The sequence below is a fragment of the Saccoglossus kowalevskii genome, chromosome 6 (genome assembly GCF_978046115.1).
Source record: "Saccoglossus kowalevskii chromosome 6, keSacKowa6.1, whole genome shotgun sequence".
Taxonomy (NCBI): domain Eukaryota; kingdom Metazoa; phylum Hemichordata; class Enteropneusta; family Harrimaniidae; genus Saccoglossus; species Saccoglossus kowalevskii.
Window position 1 is genome coordinate 30043948 of NC_140646.1, and position 17005 is coordinate 30060952.

Genomic DNA, 17005 nt, shown 5'->3' on the forward strand with positions numbered 1-17005 from the left:
AATGATATGTGTTTTTGGATAATTCATAGGGCTGCATATATAACTTTGGTCCAGTTCTGTGCATAATAAACAATTAATTTGCATTATAATTAGCTAAATTATTTTTTTATCTAGTTTTAAATAGAAAGGGATTTTGATAAAATTCATTACAGTGGTACATTGATTTACTGTAAAAGGGTTAATTATTCACTGGGTTTTAATTTTGCTTATTTCGCTGACTGGAAAATGCGCTAAATTAAAACCCAGTGAATATGTAAAATTTAGCATAGAACATGTTATCTAAATTATAAAACCGTGAATTTAAAATCCACTGAATATGCCTGAAATGGAAAATCAGCGAAATTTATATAAGGTGCATTATTTTTAGTAAAGATTTGGAATATTGAATTAACATATTCCTGTAATTTGAGAACCATTACTGATTGTGCCAGTGTTTGCAGTGTATGATAATGTGTCTTCTCCATGTGATATGCTATTTCTTGTGGTATTGTAATTTAGATGCTATAAACTCCGCTCACATCTTCAATGCTATTGAGAATGGTCAGCGTCCAGATATAGAATTGGTTCCGTCTGAGTGTCCAGAATTCTTGAAACAAATGATGGAAGATTGTTGGCATGGCGACCCAGTAAGAAGACCATCATTCGGAGGTGAGAAACTTCACGTTTGGCACCTAATCGCCTAGCTTCACCTCACGTCACACCTTCCTCCTGGCCTTCAATATCGATAATTACACCAGTACATGCTATCTTTACACGACAGCATTTTATTGGAGCCCAACGACTCAAGCCAGGTAAAATGGCTGTGTATACGTGATTGACTCGAGCCAAATTCAGCTCCAATAAACCCTTGGTGTTGAACTCTGATAGGGTTGAGCCTTGACATGGCTACGACTGTGTATATTCATCAGGGAACAGCTGTCAGAGCCGAAATCACACCCTCAATTGTCTTCCTCAAGTAACCTCTCATTTCAATTATGGCGGAGACAACTTGGTTTGTAATTTCACATAATTTCTAGCTTGATGAAGAGGTACGCGCCTTAACCTAACAAAATCATTTTCAACCATGTCATTTTCATACTAAGTATTTAAGGGCACTGCTCGGCTCTGATCAAACTAAATTGAACTCTGGCAGATCTTGGCTCTCGAGATGTTCCATACAATGTATCAATATCATTATGCAAATAACTAAACTAAACGTCATAGCCTCAAATCATTACATTCCTTTCCCCTTATAGAGGATGAAAACTCGGTTTTAAAAACTTTGAAATACACTTGAAAATACTTAGAACTCAATAATAACAAGTTAAATATATAACCATAAACACCAGCAAACAATTTTAAAATATGGCTGTGCTGCAGTACCTGGATAAACTTAATATTGCCATTTTCGACCCCTTTTTTATGTTGGAAATTTATCTGGTACCATTTCAGGGTTAAACTCCAACGCATCAGTCTACGATTTCGTTCGCGCAATTGATTCAAACAATTTTAAAGGATGATGGTCACTCTGAACAGTAAATGCTCTACCATACAAATATGGGTATAATGCTTCCACTGCCCAAACAATGACCAAACATTCCTTCTCGATAGTCGCATACTTCATTTCACGAGGCAACAACTTCCTACTGATGTATACTATGGGATGTTCTTCTCCAATTCTAAATCCCGCAACTTCATTTCCACTTCATGTTTTCTCTTTAGCTCCTCGGAAATCCTTAAAGCTTCCATTTTTTCCATTTCTAGCTTCTGTTTAAGCATAACCATCTGTAATTCATATTCACGCTCTTCACCTCACATAGCAAATGTTACAGCATTATAAACAGCATTGATTAGTGAACATAAACTGCATGTGACTCATTTTTACATATTTTTACATATTTTACACATTTCATGTGTTTTTTATAGCCTTGAAGATCACTATAGAAGCTAAATGGAAAGCAGAGTTCGCTAGCAAAATACATGATGCTGAAATGGATGTTCAAAATCAAATTAAGGTAAACGATATAAATAATGAGTCGTATTAGATTGTTAAATAAATTGTGCTCCTTCACTATGTCTTCTTTTTGATGCATACAAATGTAATTTATCCAGAATTTGAAATCGTGGAATGATTTAATTGTAAGCTTGATGATTGAACCCACGATTTGTTTGCTCTGTGGCAAATTACATTGATGACATTCAGCTATGTTGCAACATGGCGAATTCACGATTCGTTTTGAAATCAAATCAAAGATGGTCGACTGGCAGCCACTTAGTTTTTTGAAAATGTGGTATTTTATGCATGCTTTGTCAGTTTTGCATGTAAGTAGCAAAACATGTCCATAACAATTCAGTTTGTGAACAGATAAAACAACAGATCTGCAGCCATCTTGCTTTTTGGCCATAATACTTTATCTTAGGCAGGAATAACATTTCCCCTAATTGCAACGGGGACTATGTCATTAACAATGACTTGTTTTTTAATAATAATAATTCATTTGATTATCGGTACTTTACCAGGCCTTTGGCACATACACAAAGTGAAAAACCTATTTCTGAAGGTCACTCTGGTATGATTAGTTTCTTTGTGTGCACTTTCTCTTCCAGATCAGGAAACTAAAACTGGAAGGAACAACGTCTACAGGCAAAGGTGTTTACCAACCTGAGGATGGTGATCAAATGAAATCATTAACAAGTAAAATGACTAAAGTTTCGTTTGCAACACCAATTAGAACAGAGGAAGGAGATCTTGCTGAAGATGGTGATCCAAAGAACAATAGTAAATCAGGTGAGTTGAAGATATTGATTTGATTTGATTTGATGTAAGTGATAAGACTATACAACTTAAGTTATCTATGATTACACTAAAGAATTTGCATGAATTGAATCTGTTTCCAATCAATAACATCACGCACAATAATTTGATTGCATAAATGAAATAATTAGCGTAGCATAAACGCTATATACTGATGTTGTATATAAAATCACTTTGAAAAAGATGCATCCCGGCCTCCCGAGGGTGCCATCTATTGAAATCTAGTTTCGTCAAGCGAACCTCAGTGATTACAATGCAAGATGACAACTTTATTTTGATCCCTTAGGGACTAAGTCTCTGTCTGATGACCTCTCACTGAAAATTTAGTGTGTTATTTCCCATAATAGTGTGTGATGTGCATTATCATATCATTTTCTATGGTTCCCATCGCACGACTATTTTTAACAAAACTACTGGATACTTAGTTTTCACATCGCATTTCACATGACAGCCTTTTGTAGGTTGAGCTTGTCCATGCAATTGTGTCTAAAACAATATTTTGGTAGGATTTGGTCATATTTATGTGGTTATATTTGAACCAAAACAATGTCAAAATTTAAGCTATTGTCACTTTAAGTTTCTTTTCTTCTGTATTATTGTTCATAGCAATTACAAATTTGTTGAATTTTTTGAATTAATCAGTAAAATTAATTAACCAATTAATTAACACACAAGAGCATTTTTGCATCATGTCTGGTTGTGTGAGGAAGGTTACAAATATTAAAGTAGTTGTGAAAGGGTTAAACATGCTCAATCACTACCAATATTTGTTTTCTAGATTCTAAATCATCCGATATGTCATATCGTGATCCAGTCCCAGAAACTCAACCCAAAGGTTCGTATCGACCATTTAGTCAGAAGCCTGCTACTGACGCCGTTGCTGAGGGAAAAGATCAGAAGTCACAAGGTATTGCCAGCCAGATTAAATATGAATTCACTGTTTAGCTTGCCCATAATAATGCAGTCTATTGTAAGGTTAATCGCTTTTGAAGAGAAATTTTCTGTTAACTGTTAACTCTTTTTTTCTCGTGCATGTGTTGACTGAGCTCTTTTTAAACACGTATTGTTGTCACAGATTTTATGTTTTTGAGATCAAGATGACTATTTTGTTTTGTTTTCCACTGTGCCTTGGGATTTAAAGCTACTGTGTCTAACTTTGACTTTTACAAAATGTAAAAAATGATGCTGTGTCATTTACAATCACTTCTAGCTCACTCTGTTTCAGGTGTTCCACCACAAGGTGTTTCAAGTGTTCCACCACAAGGTGTTCACGGTGTACCACCACAAGGTATTCATGGTGTACCACCACAAGGTGTTCATGGTGTACCACCACAAGGTGTTCAAGGTGTTCCACCACAAGGTGTTCAAGGTGTTCCTGGTACCTACACATATCCACAAGTGTTTTATCCAGTAAGTCTAAGCGTTCAATTTCTTCTTCTTTTTTATACAGTTATTTGCTGGTAGGAAAGCATTTTATGGGTATGGCAGACGATGGCTTTTCTGTTTCATTCAGTGGACCACCTACATTTTCATTTTTCTTACTTGATAAAAAAAATGTAACACTGCTTTTCAAAAATTTGAGAATCCCCAACATGTAACCAGTTCAAAATGTCTACCTATGAAGCATTTACTTGACCATACAGTTGTGTATGGTTACAGTGTGTGTTTTGATAATACAGTCAAACCTGTGTTAACGGCCACATGGATATAGCGGCCACCTGCCTATAGCGGTCACAACCGAACAGTCCCTACGAATTTTACATGTAAAGTACCCTGTTTACAGCGGCCACCTGCCTAACGCGGCCAACGGCCACGCTTCAGCGGCCGCAGTGAACAGTTGAACTGCATATAACGAACATAGTTCCCGGATGTCTTGCAGACTACTGCCTTCCACCTCAGACAACTAATAAGCTCACAAAGGACAAAGTTAGCACGTTTTCACACCTTTCATTCAACCGATGGCTTCGGCAATTATGTTTTATTCTTGTTTATAATTCAGTTTACCATGGCAAGCACACCGTACCGATGGCTATGGAACGCCAAAAACATAATTACGAATTTGAAAGTGTCTTGATAAAAAAACATGCTGTCATTAATGTTATGTTGAAATATGTATACCATTGGAATAACTTACAATTTTGTTCAATTAATGAATCGAGCAATCACAACGATGACGATCCGCAAAAGTTGTGAGTCGCCAGGACACAGTCACGGTCCCTATGCATGTGGCTGGGGTGAATCGGAATGCCGACGGTGAATTCCCGATCGAATTGATTACCAACAAAAAAAACATAACAGCTCACTTGTTATTTAGTATCGATATTTATTCACTTTGAACTCCTATAAATACCGATAAATACGCATGTAACTGGAACTGATAGCAAAAACACGGTTACTCTTTTTAGTAACCGTGGCAAAAAGTAAAAAATCAACGCAACGACCATGCCTGTTTATCCATCCAAATAAATTATGCTAATTAGCCTTGCGCATGTGCGTTCTTGTTCTTCTGGGGTTATGATAACTCGGGTCAAAAAGAAGAGTCATTTCCGTTAGCCCTGCGTTAGTGTATATCGATCACTGCGAGGGAATGTGTGTGCAGTATCGTCTCGTTGTCTAAACTAAATTCCTTCAACAATTTTTTGTTCGGTCGCTACTGCCTCGGTACATGTAACAATAGATGCTTTTAACAATGATGTTAAATTGACCCCAGTTCGCCGGCCCATTATTACCTCCATGGCCGGCCAAAGCCACCAGGCATATTTCACATGTTCCTATTGTTGCACCAGTACAATAACATGGAAGTCGCACAGATTTCGATTGCGCAAAGTAATGTTTTGATTAGGGATCAACCATTTCGTAAGTGAGGTAGGTTGAGAAAATTTTTGAAAAAAAATGAACGAAATGTTTAGGGAATTGTGATTTGGGAGGAAACTTTCAAGTTGTCACGTACATGTAACTGGAAGGATACAATAGATAAGTGTTCTTTCCGTATACGTAACGTTGTAGGGATCAATAAAGCACTGCTAACTGTCCCTATTCCTTCTCCTTGGAAGAATTTGCTATAGCCCAGAAACATTCCGATTTATTAGAACAGTTACCAGACACAATAGATATTTAAAGAAACAAAGAAATTCAGAATAGCTAAGCAAAGCAAGCTGAGTGATTTCTTTAGTAGGAAATGAGACTCAAACTGCTGCTGAACATCAGCTTTACTGTACAAATCTTTAAATAATTTTCATACTACTCATTATTGTGCAATGATCGATTTTTTGTGAAATGATTTTAGTTTACATAATACAATTTAAAATCAACATTTTTATTTGTAATAAAGTGTTTGGATACTGTGTACAGTAGTGTAATAGTGTTTCAAATGGGGTTGCGAGATCTGATTTAATACATTCAGTGCCTAATTAATATTCATGAATAAATTAGTGAACCTGTATAGAAAGGCCACCTGTCTATAAAGGCCAAAATTTCAAAGTCCCTTGGGTGGCCGCTATAGACAGGTTTGACTGTAATTACTTAGTGTATTGGTACATGTATTTACGCGTAATAGGAATACTTTTCTTTTTTACACAGCAATACTATCAAGCTCCACCGATAAACGTATATAAATATGGTGAGTAAACAGTCACTACTGTGGCCTTGAAATTGTTGTGTTCACGCACAAGAGATCTTGGTACGGGTACGTGCTAAAATTTGTAATCCTTTGTGTGCAAAGGGATTACAGCAGTTGCATTCACGTTTATCAGGATCCACTTGGGACTGATTCGGCTTGTGTCGAAATTACGCCCTCATTCTTTCATCCATTATTTGACCCAAATATAGAAAATGATATGATACTAATAAAAATTGCTATATTGAAATTATATTCATTTGCTCTTATGGTATTTATTACGAGTCATCGTGCACATGAACGGCAAAGAAGATTTGAAAAACGATTATTTTTTCATGTTTATGTAGCATTGCAAAAAAAAAACACAATTGCAGCAGCACATAAATATGTGTCGCTGACAACGTTCTGCATTCATTCAATTCCTTACTACAGCATCTGACAATATATAGCTTCACTTCCCTCAGCACGTGCCGACTTGGCTTTTCGTGTCAAGATTTATAACGTGAACGCCACTATGGTCATCTAATTGGTTATGTTGTTCAGGGTTTTTTCCAGAAAAAAACTGCAAGAGGGAGCACTGCAATTCAGCGGTGCCACCAAGTGGGGGAGATAGGGTTCTCCCTACCAGGGTGTGGAGTTTTTTTAGTCCCCGTTCAGACAAAGTCCAGTCTCCGTCCGTCTGTGTGTCTGTGCGTCCATCCGGAGTCGTATCTCAGAATCCCTTGGGCCGATTCCGTTCATTCTTTGCATGTGCCTAGTATTTTATGTGGGACATATGCACATGTAGTGGTTTAGCGATTCGATTCAAATTTAGTACATAGATCATACATGTTAGGATACATGTCCCCGACCGTTCCCGAGTTCCTGAGTCTGTTCGTCTGTCCATACGTGTGTCCATTCATCCGTGCGTCAGTCTGTCCAGAGTCATATTTCAGAATCCTGTGGACTGATTCCGTTCATTCTTTGCATGTGCCTAGTACCTTATGTGGGACATATCCACATGCAGTGGTTTAGCGATTCGATTCAAACTGGCCGACTGGCAGCCATCTTGTTTTTTGAAAATGTATTTTGGACATGCTTTGTCAGTTGTCATTCAAATTTGGTACATCGATTATACATGTTAGAATACATGTCCATGACGATTTATTTCGTAATTGGATCAAAAATGGTCGACTGGCAGGCATCTTGTTTTTTAGCTCCGCTGTCGACTTTGTCGAGCGGAGCTTATCATATGAGTGATTGTCCGTCGTCGTCGTCCGTCGTCGTCGTCCGTGTCAATGTTTTACTTTTTCGACTTCTTCTTGAAAACTACAAGCCTGAATGCTTTGATACTTGGCGTATATGTACCTTGGGTAGACCTCTCTCAGATTTGTTCATTTCATGATGATATCTTCAATTTTCTAATTTTGGTGAATATTTTTGTCATTTTTAGTAAAAAGTGATATTTTCGACTTCTTGTTGAAAACCGCAAGTGCAATTGCTTTGATATTACATATATAGGTACTACATGTGGACCTCTCTCAGATTTGTTCATTTTGTAATGATATCTTTAATTCTCTAATTTTGGTGAATATTTTTGTCATTTTTGGTAAAAAGTGATATTTTCGACTTCTTGTTGAAAACCGCAAGTCCAATTGCTTTGATATTACATATATAGGTACTACATGTGGACCTCTCTCAGATTTGTTCATTTTGTAATGATATCTTCAATTCTCTAATTTTGGTGAATATTTTTGTCATTTTTGGTAAAAAGTGATATTTTCAACTTCTTGTTGAAAACCGCAAGTCCAATTGCTTTGATATTACATATATAGGTACTACATGTGGACCTCTCTCAGATTTGTTCATTTTGTAATGATATCTTTAATTCTCTAATTTTGGTGAATATTTTTGTAATTTTTGGTAAAAAGTGATATTTTCGACTTCTTGTTGAAAACCGCAAGTCCAATTGCTTTGATATTACATATATAGGTACTACATGTGGACCTCTCTCAGATTTGTTCATTTTGTAATGATATCTTTAATTCTCTAATTTTGGTGAATATTTTTGTAATTTTTGGTAAAAAGTGATATTTTCGACTTCTTGTTGAAAACCGCAAGTCCAATTGCTTTGATATTACATATATAGGTACTACATGTCGACCTCTCTCAGATTTGTTCATTTTGTAATGATATCTTCAATTCTCTAATTTTGGTGAATATTTTTGTAATTTTTGGTAAAAAGTGATATTTTCGACTTCTTGTTGAAAACCGCAAGTCCAATTGCTTTGATATTACATATATAGGTACTACATGTGGACCTCTCTCAGATTTGTTCATTTTGTAATGATATCTTTAATTCTCTAATTTTGGTGAATATTTTTGTAATTTTTGGTAAAAAGTGATATTTTCGACTTCTTGTTGAAAACCGCAAGTCCAATTGCTTTGATATTACATATATAGGTACTACATGTCGACCTCTCTCAGATTTGTTCATTTTGTAATGATATCTTCAATTCTCTAATTTTGGTGAATATTTTTGTAATTTTTGGTAAAAAGTGATATTTTCGACTTCTTGTTGAAAACCGCAAGTCCAATTGCTTTGATATTACATATATAGGTACTACATGTGGACCTCTCTCAGATTTGTTCATTTTGTAATGATATCTTTAATTCTCTAATTTTGGTGAATATTTTTGTAATTTTTGGTAAAAAGTGATATTTTCGACTTCTTGTTGAAACCCGCAAGTCCAATTGCTTTGATATTACATATATAGGTACTACATGTGGACCTCTCTCAGATTTGTTCATTTTGTAATGATATCTTTAATTCTCTAATTTCGGTGAATATTTTTGTAATTTTTGGTAAAAAGTGATATTTTCGACTTCTTGTTGAAAACCGCAAGTCCAATTGCTTTGATATTACATATATACGTACTACATGTGGACCTCTCTCAGATTTGTTCATTTCATAATGATATCTTTAATTCTCTAATTTTGATGAATATTTTTGTAATTTTTGGTAAAAAGTGATATTTTCGACTTCTTGTTGAAAACCGCAAGTCCAATTGCTTTGATATATTATACATATAGGTACTACATGTGGACCTCTCTCAGATTTGTTCATTTTCTAATGATATCTTCTGTTCTTTAATTGCCATGTGCATTGCTAACAGCGGAGCTATCTCAGCCGACAGGCTGCTTGTTTTTTTATGCGATATCTTGGACATGCTCTGTCAGTTTTCATTCAAATTTGGCACATACATGTACTTTATACATGTTAGGATGCTTGTCCATGACAATTTCTTTCAAAATCTGGTGAAGGATGGCCGATGGACAGCCATCTGACTTTTTGGCCTTACTACTATATTTACACAATTTATGTACCATTTTCATTCGAATTTGGCACATACATCATACATATCATTGTGTTTCATAATCAGATCAAAGATGGCCGAATAACGGCTGTTTTTATTTTTGGCCATATTACTACTACACGGAACACGTGTTTTGATGTAAATAAACAATCTGTTGTATACGCCACTTGGAACTCCAGTTTCAAGGACACGCTCGCGACAACCCCTCCGCTTTAATATGACGAGCACAAAGAGAACTTTCAAAAATTTAACGGGGACTGTGTCATTTTCAGTGATAATTCTAAGTTAAAATGGAGCATTCTATGGCTTCCTTGGGGCCAAAATTACTATTATACAGGTCACAGTTGAAGACTGTGCCCACATGTGATCCCTGGTCAATCAGAATTTTATGGTTGCCAGAGGATTTGCTCCGTACCCCAGGGTAAGGGGCGTATGGCCGTGGCATTAGGTGCTGCGCCTCTGTTCCCTTGTTTAAAAAAATCACTGTTATCAAATCTGATAAAAATCTGCTGGCTTCCTGAAAGCACTATTACTGTATTGTCGGCCAATTAGCTGACTATATTGCAGGTTAGTTGTACGAAATTAACTTGCAGCCATAGTAATCTGAATCAGTTACATAGAGTCAGATACTTCACTGGGATAAAGTGCCCTCTAGTGGTCAGTCATGTAACACTTTTTTTTTGCAAGGATTACAAGCTGTAGACAAATATAATTTAAAAGTTGTAAAAATGAGCAGGTAACTATGGTAACATACGCTGGTGAGTACAAAATTCAAAACAAGCCACATGAGTAATTACCAGGGTATACATGGCTTTCTTTGACTCATCAGAACAAGTTAACATGTTCATGGCTAACTACACATGTCATTCTGTGATTCATTTGTTTAGAACAGTCTGTTCTCAAAAACCTTCAATCAGATGTATTTAAATACAAAATGATTGAAAGTTAAAAAAAATGTTTCAAATTTCAAAGAGGAAGTTTTATGGTTGAGGGAACATGCACTGATAGACATGGTATTCGATCGTGCACAGAAGTATGAATACCACTTTGATAACTGCATATATTTTCATATCTCCTTATTGATTTATCTTGTGCCAATACAAACATGCACTTAATATAATCTGGCTATTCAATACACTTAACAACACTCCAAAGATCGCTTTGCTCATGAAACCATGCTTTTCGTCACTGTCTGGCTCACCAGGTTTCACTTGACATATATTGCAGGTACCGGAGAAGGAACCAGTGCGATTCACATAACCGGCTCGAAAGGAGTCCAGATTGGTAACCAAAATGTCATGTATGTTGGTAGTAAAGAATCTGAACAGAAACCTAACATGCAAAGGTCTAAACAGGAGGAAAAGGCAGTTATCAAAGTTACAAGTAAGTATTATATTTAACTCTTCAATTCCACCCCCTTTCTCTTTCAGTAACTTGTACTAGGTTGGTGGAGTGCATATAACACTTATAGGGAATGCAGGTAACACTTATGGGGAATGCATATAACACTTATGGGGAATGCATATAACACTTATGGGGAATGCATATAACTCTTATGGGGAATGCATATAACTCTTATGGGGAATGCATATAACTCTTATGGGGAATGCAGGTAACACCTATGGGAAATGCCAGTAACACTTATGGGGAATGCAGGTAACACCTATGGGGAATGCAGGTAACACTTATGGGGAATGCAGGTAACACATATGAGGAATGCCAGTAACACCTATGGGGAATACAGGTAACACCTATGGGGAATACAGGTAACACCTATGGGGAATACAGGTAACACCTATGGGGAATACAGGCAACACCTATAGGGAATACAGGCAACACCTATGGGAAATGCCAGTAACACTTATGGGGAATGCAGGTAACACCAATGGGGAATGCAGGTAACACCTATGAGGAATGCCAGTAACACCTATGGGGAATACAGGTAACACCTATGGGGAATACAGGTAACACCTATGGGGAATACAGGTAACACCTATGGGGAATACAGGTAACACCTATGGGGAATACAGGTAACACCTATGGGGAATACAGGTAACACCTATGGGGAATACAGGTAACACCTATGGGAAATGCCAGTAACACCTATGGGGAATGCAGGTAACACATATGGGGAATAAAGGTAACACCTATGAGGAATGCCAGTAACGCCTATGGGGAATGCAGGTAACACCTATGGGGAATACAGGTAACACCTATGGGGAATGCAGGTAACACCTATGGGGAATGCAGGTAACACCTATGGGAATACAGGTAACACCTATGTGGAATACAGGTAACACTTATGGGGAATACAGGTAACACTTATGGGGAATACAGGTAACACATATGGGGAATGCCAGTAACACCTATGGGGAATGCAGGCAACACCTATGGGGAATGCAGGCAACACCTATGGGGAATGCAGGCAACACCTATGGGGAATGCAGGTAACACTTTAATATGGGGAATGCAGGTAACACCTATGGGGAATGCAGGTAACCCTTATGGGGAATAAAAGTAACACCTATGGGGAATAAAGGTAATATCTATGAGGAATGCAGGTAACACTTATGGGAATGCAGGGACACATGGGGAATGCAGGAACACATGTGGGGAATGCAGGTAACATCTATAGGGAATGCAGGTAACACTTATGGGGAATGCAGGTAACACCTATGGGGAATGTTAGTAACACCTATGGGGAATGCAGGAACACATATGGGGAATGCAGGTAACATCTATGGAGAATGCAGGTAACACTTATGGGGAATGCAGGTAACACCTATGGGGAATGCCAGTAACACCTATGGGGAATGCCAGTAACACCTATGGGGAATGCAGGTAACACCTATGGGGAATGCAGGCAACACCTATGGGGAATGCAGGCAACACCTATGGGGAATGCAGGCAACACCTATGGGGAATGCAGGCAACACCTATGGGGAATGCAGGCAACACCTATGGGGAATGCAGGCAACACCTATGGGGGATGCAGGTAACACCTTAATATGGGGAATGCAGGTAACACTTTAATATGGGGAATGCAGGTAACCCTTATGGGGAATAAAAGTAACACCTATGGGGAATAAAGGTAATATCTATGAGGAATGCAGGTAACACATATGGGGAATGCAGGTAACATCTATGGGGAATACAGGTAACACCTATGTGAATACAGGTAACACTTATGGGGAATAAAGATAATATCTATGAGGAATGCAGGTAACACCTATGGGGAATGCAGGTAACACTTTAATATGGGGAATGCAGGTAACACCTATGGGGAATAAAGGTAATATGTATGAGAAATGCAGGTAACACCTATGGGGAATACATGTAACACTTATGGGGAATACAGGTAACACTTATGGGGAATGCAGGTAACACATATGGGGAATACAGGTAACACTTTAATATGGGGAATGCAGGTAACACTTTAATATGGGGAATGCAGGTAACACTTTGATATGGGGAATGCAGGTAACACTTTAATATGGGAAATACAGGTAACACCTATGGGGAATGCAGGTAACACCTATGGGGAATGCAGGTAACACCTATGGGGAATGCAGGTAACACCTATGGGGAATGCAGGTAACACCTATGGGAATACAGGTAACACCTATGGGGAATACAGGTAACACTTATGGGGAATACAGGTAACACATATGGGGAATGCAGGAACACATATGGGGAATGCAGGTAACATCTATGGGGAACGCAGGTAACACTTATGGGGAATGCAGGTAACACCTATGGGGAATGCCAGTAACACCTATGGGGAATGCCAGTAACACCTATGGGGAATGCAGGCAACACCTATGGGGAATGCAGGCAACACCTATGGGGAATGCAGGCAACACCTATGGGGAATGCAGGTAACACTTTAATATGGGGAATGCAGGTAACACCTATGGGGAATGCAGGTAACCCTTATGGGGAATAAAAGTAACACCTATGGGGAATGCAGGTAACATCTATGAGGAATACAGGTAACACTTATGGGAATGCAGGGACACTTATGGGGAATGCAGGAACACATATGGGGAATGCAGGTAACATCTATAGGGAATGCAGGTAACATCTACAGGGAATGCAGGTAACACTTATGGGGAATGCAGGTAACACCTATGGGGAATGTCAGTAACACCTATGGGGAATGCCAGTAACACCTATGGGGAATGCCAGTAACACCTATGAGGAATGCAGGTAACACCTATGGGGAGTGCAGGCAACACCTATGGGGAATGCAGGCAACACCTATGGGGAATGCAGGCAACACTTTAATATGGGGAATGCGAGTAACACCTATGGGGAATAAAGGTAATATGTATGAGAAATGCATGTAACACCTATGGGGAATACAGGTAACACTTATGGGGAATACAGGTAACACTTATGGGGAATGCAGGTAACACATATGGGGAATACAGGTAACACTTATGGGGAATACAGGTAACACTTATGGGGAATGCAGGTAACACTTATGGGGAATGCAGGTAACACCTATGGGGAATGCAGGTAACATCTATAGGGAATGCAGGTAACACTTATGGGGAATGCAGGTAACACCTATGGGGAATGTTAGTAACACCTATGGGGAATGCAGGAACACATATGGGGAATGCAGGTAACATCTATGGGGAATGCAGGTAACACTTATGGGGGAATGCCAGTAACACCTATGGGGAATGCCGGTAACACCTATGGGGAATGCAGGTAACACCTATGGGGAATGCAGGCAACACCTATGGGGAATGCAGGCAACACCTATGGGGAATGCAGGCAACACCTATGGGGAATGCAGGCAACACCTATGGGGAATGCAGGCAACACCTATGGGGAATGCAGGTAACACCTATGGGGAATGCCAGTAACACCTATGGGGAATGCCAGTAACACCTATGGGGAATGCCAGTAACACCTATGGGGAATGCAGGCAACACCTATGGGGAATGCAGGCAACACCTATGGGGAATGCAGGCAACACCTATGGGGAATGCAGGTAACACTTTAATATGGGGAATGCAGGTAACACCTATGGGGAATGCAGGTAACCCTTATGGGGAATAAAAGTAACACCTATGGGGAATGCAGGTAACATCTATGAGGAATACAGGTAACACTTATGGGAATGCAGGGACACTTATGGGGAATGCAGGAACACATATGAGGAATGCAGGTAACATCTATAGGGAATGCAGGTAACATCTATAGGGAATGCAGGTAACACTTATGGGGAATGCAGGTAACACCTATGGGGAATGTCAGTAACACCTATGGGGAATGCCAGTAACACCTATGGGGAATGCCAGTAACACCTATGAGGAATGCAGGTAACACCTATGGGGAGTGCAGGCAACACCTATGGGGAATGCAGGCAACACCTATGGGGAATGCAGGCAACACTTTAATATGGGGAATGCGAGTAACACCTATGGGGAATAAAGGTAATATGTATGAGAAATGCATGTAACACCTATGGGGAATACAGGTAACACTTATGGGGAATACAGGTAACACTTATGGGGAATGCAGGTAACACATATGGGGAATACAGGTAACACTTATGGGGAATACAGGTAACACTTATGGGGAATGCAGGTAACACTTATGGGGAATGCAGGTAACACCTATGGGGAATGCAGGTAACATCTATAGGGAATGCAGGTAACACTTATGGGGAATGCAGGTAACACCTATGGGGAATGTTAGTAACACCTATGGGGAATGCAGGAACACATATGGGGAATGCAGGTAACATCTATGGGGAATGCAGGTAACACTTATGGGGAATGCAGGTAACACCTATGGGGGAATGCCAGTAACACCTATGGGGAATGCCGGTAACACCTATGGGGAATGCAGGTAACACCTATGGGGAATGCAGGCGACACCTATGGGGAATGCAGGCAACACCTATGGGGAATGCAGGCAACACCTATGGGGAATGCAGGTAACACCTTAATATGGGGAATGCAGGTAACACTTTAATATGGGGAATGCAGGTAACACTTTAATATGGGGAATGCAGGTAACCCTTATGGGGAATAAAAGTAACACCTATGGGGAATAAAGGTAATATCTATGAGGAATGCAGGTAACACATATGGGGAATACATGTAACACCTATGGGGAATACAGGTAACACTTATGGGGAATAAAGATAACACCTATGGGGAATGTCAGTAACACCTATGGGGAATGCCAGTAACACCTATGGGGAATGCCAGTAACACCTATGGGGAATGCCAGTAACACCTATGGGGAATGCAGGCAACACCTATGGGGAATGCAGGCAACACCTATGGGGAATGCAGGCAACACTTTAATATGGGAAATGCAGGTAACACTTTAATATGGGAAATGCAGGTAACACCTATGGGGAATGCAGGTAACACCTATGGGGAATGCAGGTAACACCTATGGGGAATGCAGGTAACACTTATGGGGAATGCAGGTAACACCTATGGGGAATGCCAGTAACACCTATGGGGAATGCAGGTAACCCTTATGGGGAATAAAATTAACACCTATGGGGAATAAAGGTAATATCTATGAGGAATACAGGTAACACTTATGGGAATGCAGGGACACTTATGGGGAATGCAGGAACACATATGGGGAATGCAGGTAACATCTATGGGGAATGCAGGTAACATCTATAGGGAATGCAGGTAACACTTATGGGGAATGCAGGTAACACCTATGGGGAATGTCAGTAACACCTATGGGGAATGCCAGTAACACCTATGGGGAATGCCAGTAACACCTATGGGGAATGCCAGTAACACCTATGGGGAATGCAGGCAACACCTATGGGGAATGCAGGCAACACCTATGGGGAATGCAGGCAACACCTATGGGGAATGCAGGCAACACTTTAATATGGGGAATGCGAGTAACACCTATGGGGAATAAAGGTAATATGTATGAGAAATGCATGTAACACCTATGGGGAATACAGGTAACACTTATGGGGAATACAGGTAACACTTATGGGGAATACAGGTAACACTTATGGGGAATGCAGGTAACACATATGGGGAATACAGGTAACACTTATGGGGAATACAGGTAACACTTATGGGGAATACAGGTAACACTTATGGGGAATGCAGGTAACACTTATGGGGAATGCAGGTAACACTTATGGGGAATGCAGGTAACACCTATGGGGAATGCAGGTAACACCTATGGGGAATGCAGGTAACACATATGGGGAATACAGGTAACACT

General features: G+C 39.3%; 1 protein-coding gene across 2 annotated transcripts in view; it reads left to right on the forward strand.

Moving 5' to 3' along the window:
* The window catches only part of LOC102802386 (receptor-interacting serine/threonine-protein kinase 1-like), a 46559-nt gene that overhangs the window by 6518 nt on the left and 23036 nt on the right, over positions 1 to 17005 (forward strand). Inside the window, exons 6-12 of one of the 2 annotated variants that reach the window (XM_085500350.1) lie at positions 499 to 648; positions 1906 to 1994; positions 2587 to 2767; positions 3573 to 3701; positions 4005 to 4204; positions 6374 to 6413; positions 10994 to 11149. In XM_085500350.1, the coding sequence (XP_085356476.1) occupies positions 499 to 648; positions 1906 to 1994; positions 2587 to 2767; positions 3573 to 3701; positions 4005 to 4204; positions 6374 to 6413; positions 10994 to 11149 (945 nt within the window). The remainder of the gene's footprint in view (positions 1 to 498; positions 649 to 1905; positions 1995 to 2586; positions 2768 to 3572; positions 3702 to 4004; positions 4205 to 6373; positions 6414 to 10993; positions 11150 to 17005) is intronic. The other variant, XM_085500351.1, reaches the window with a different exon arrangement.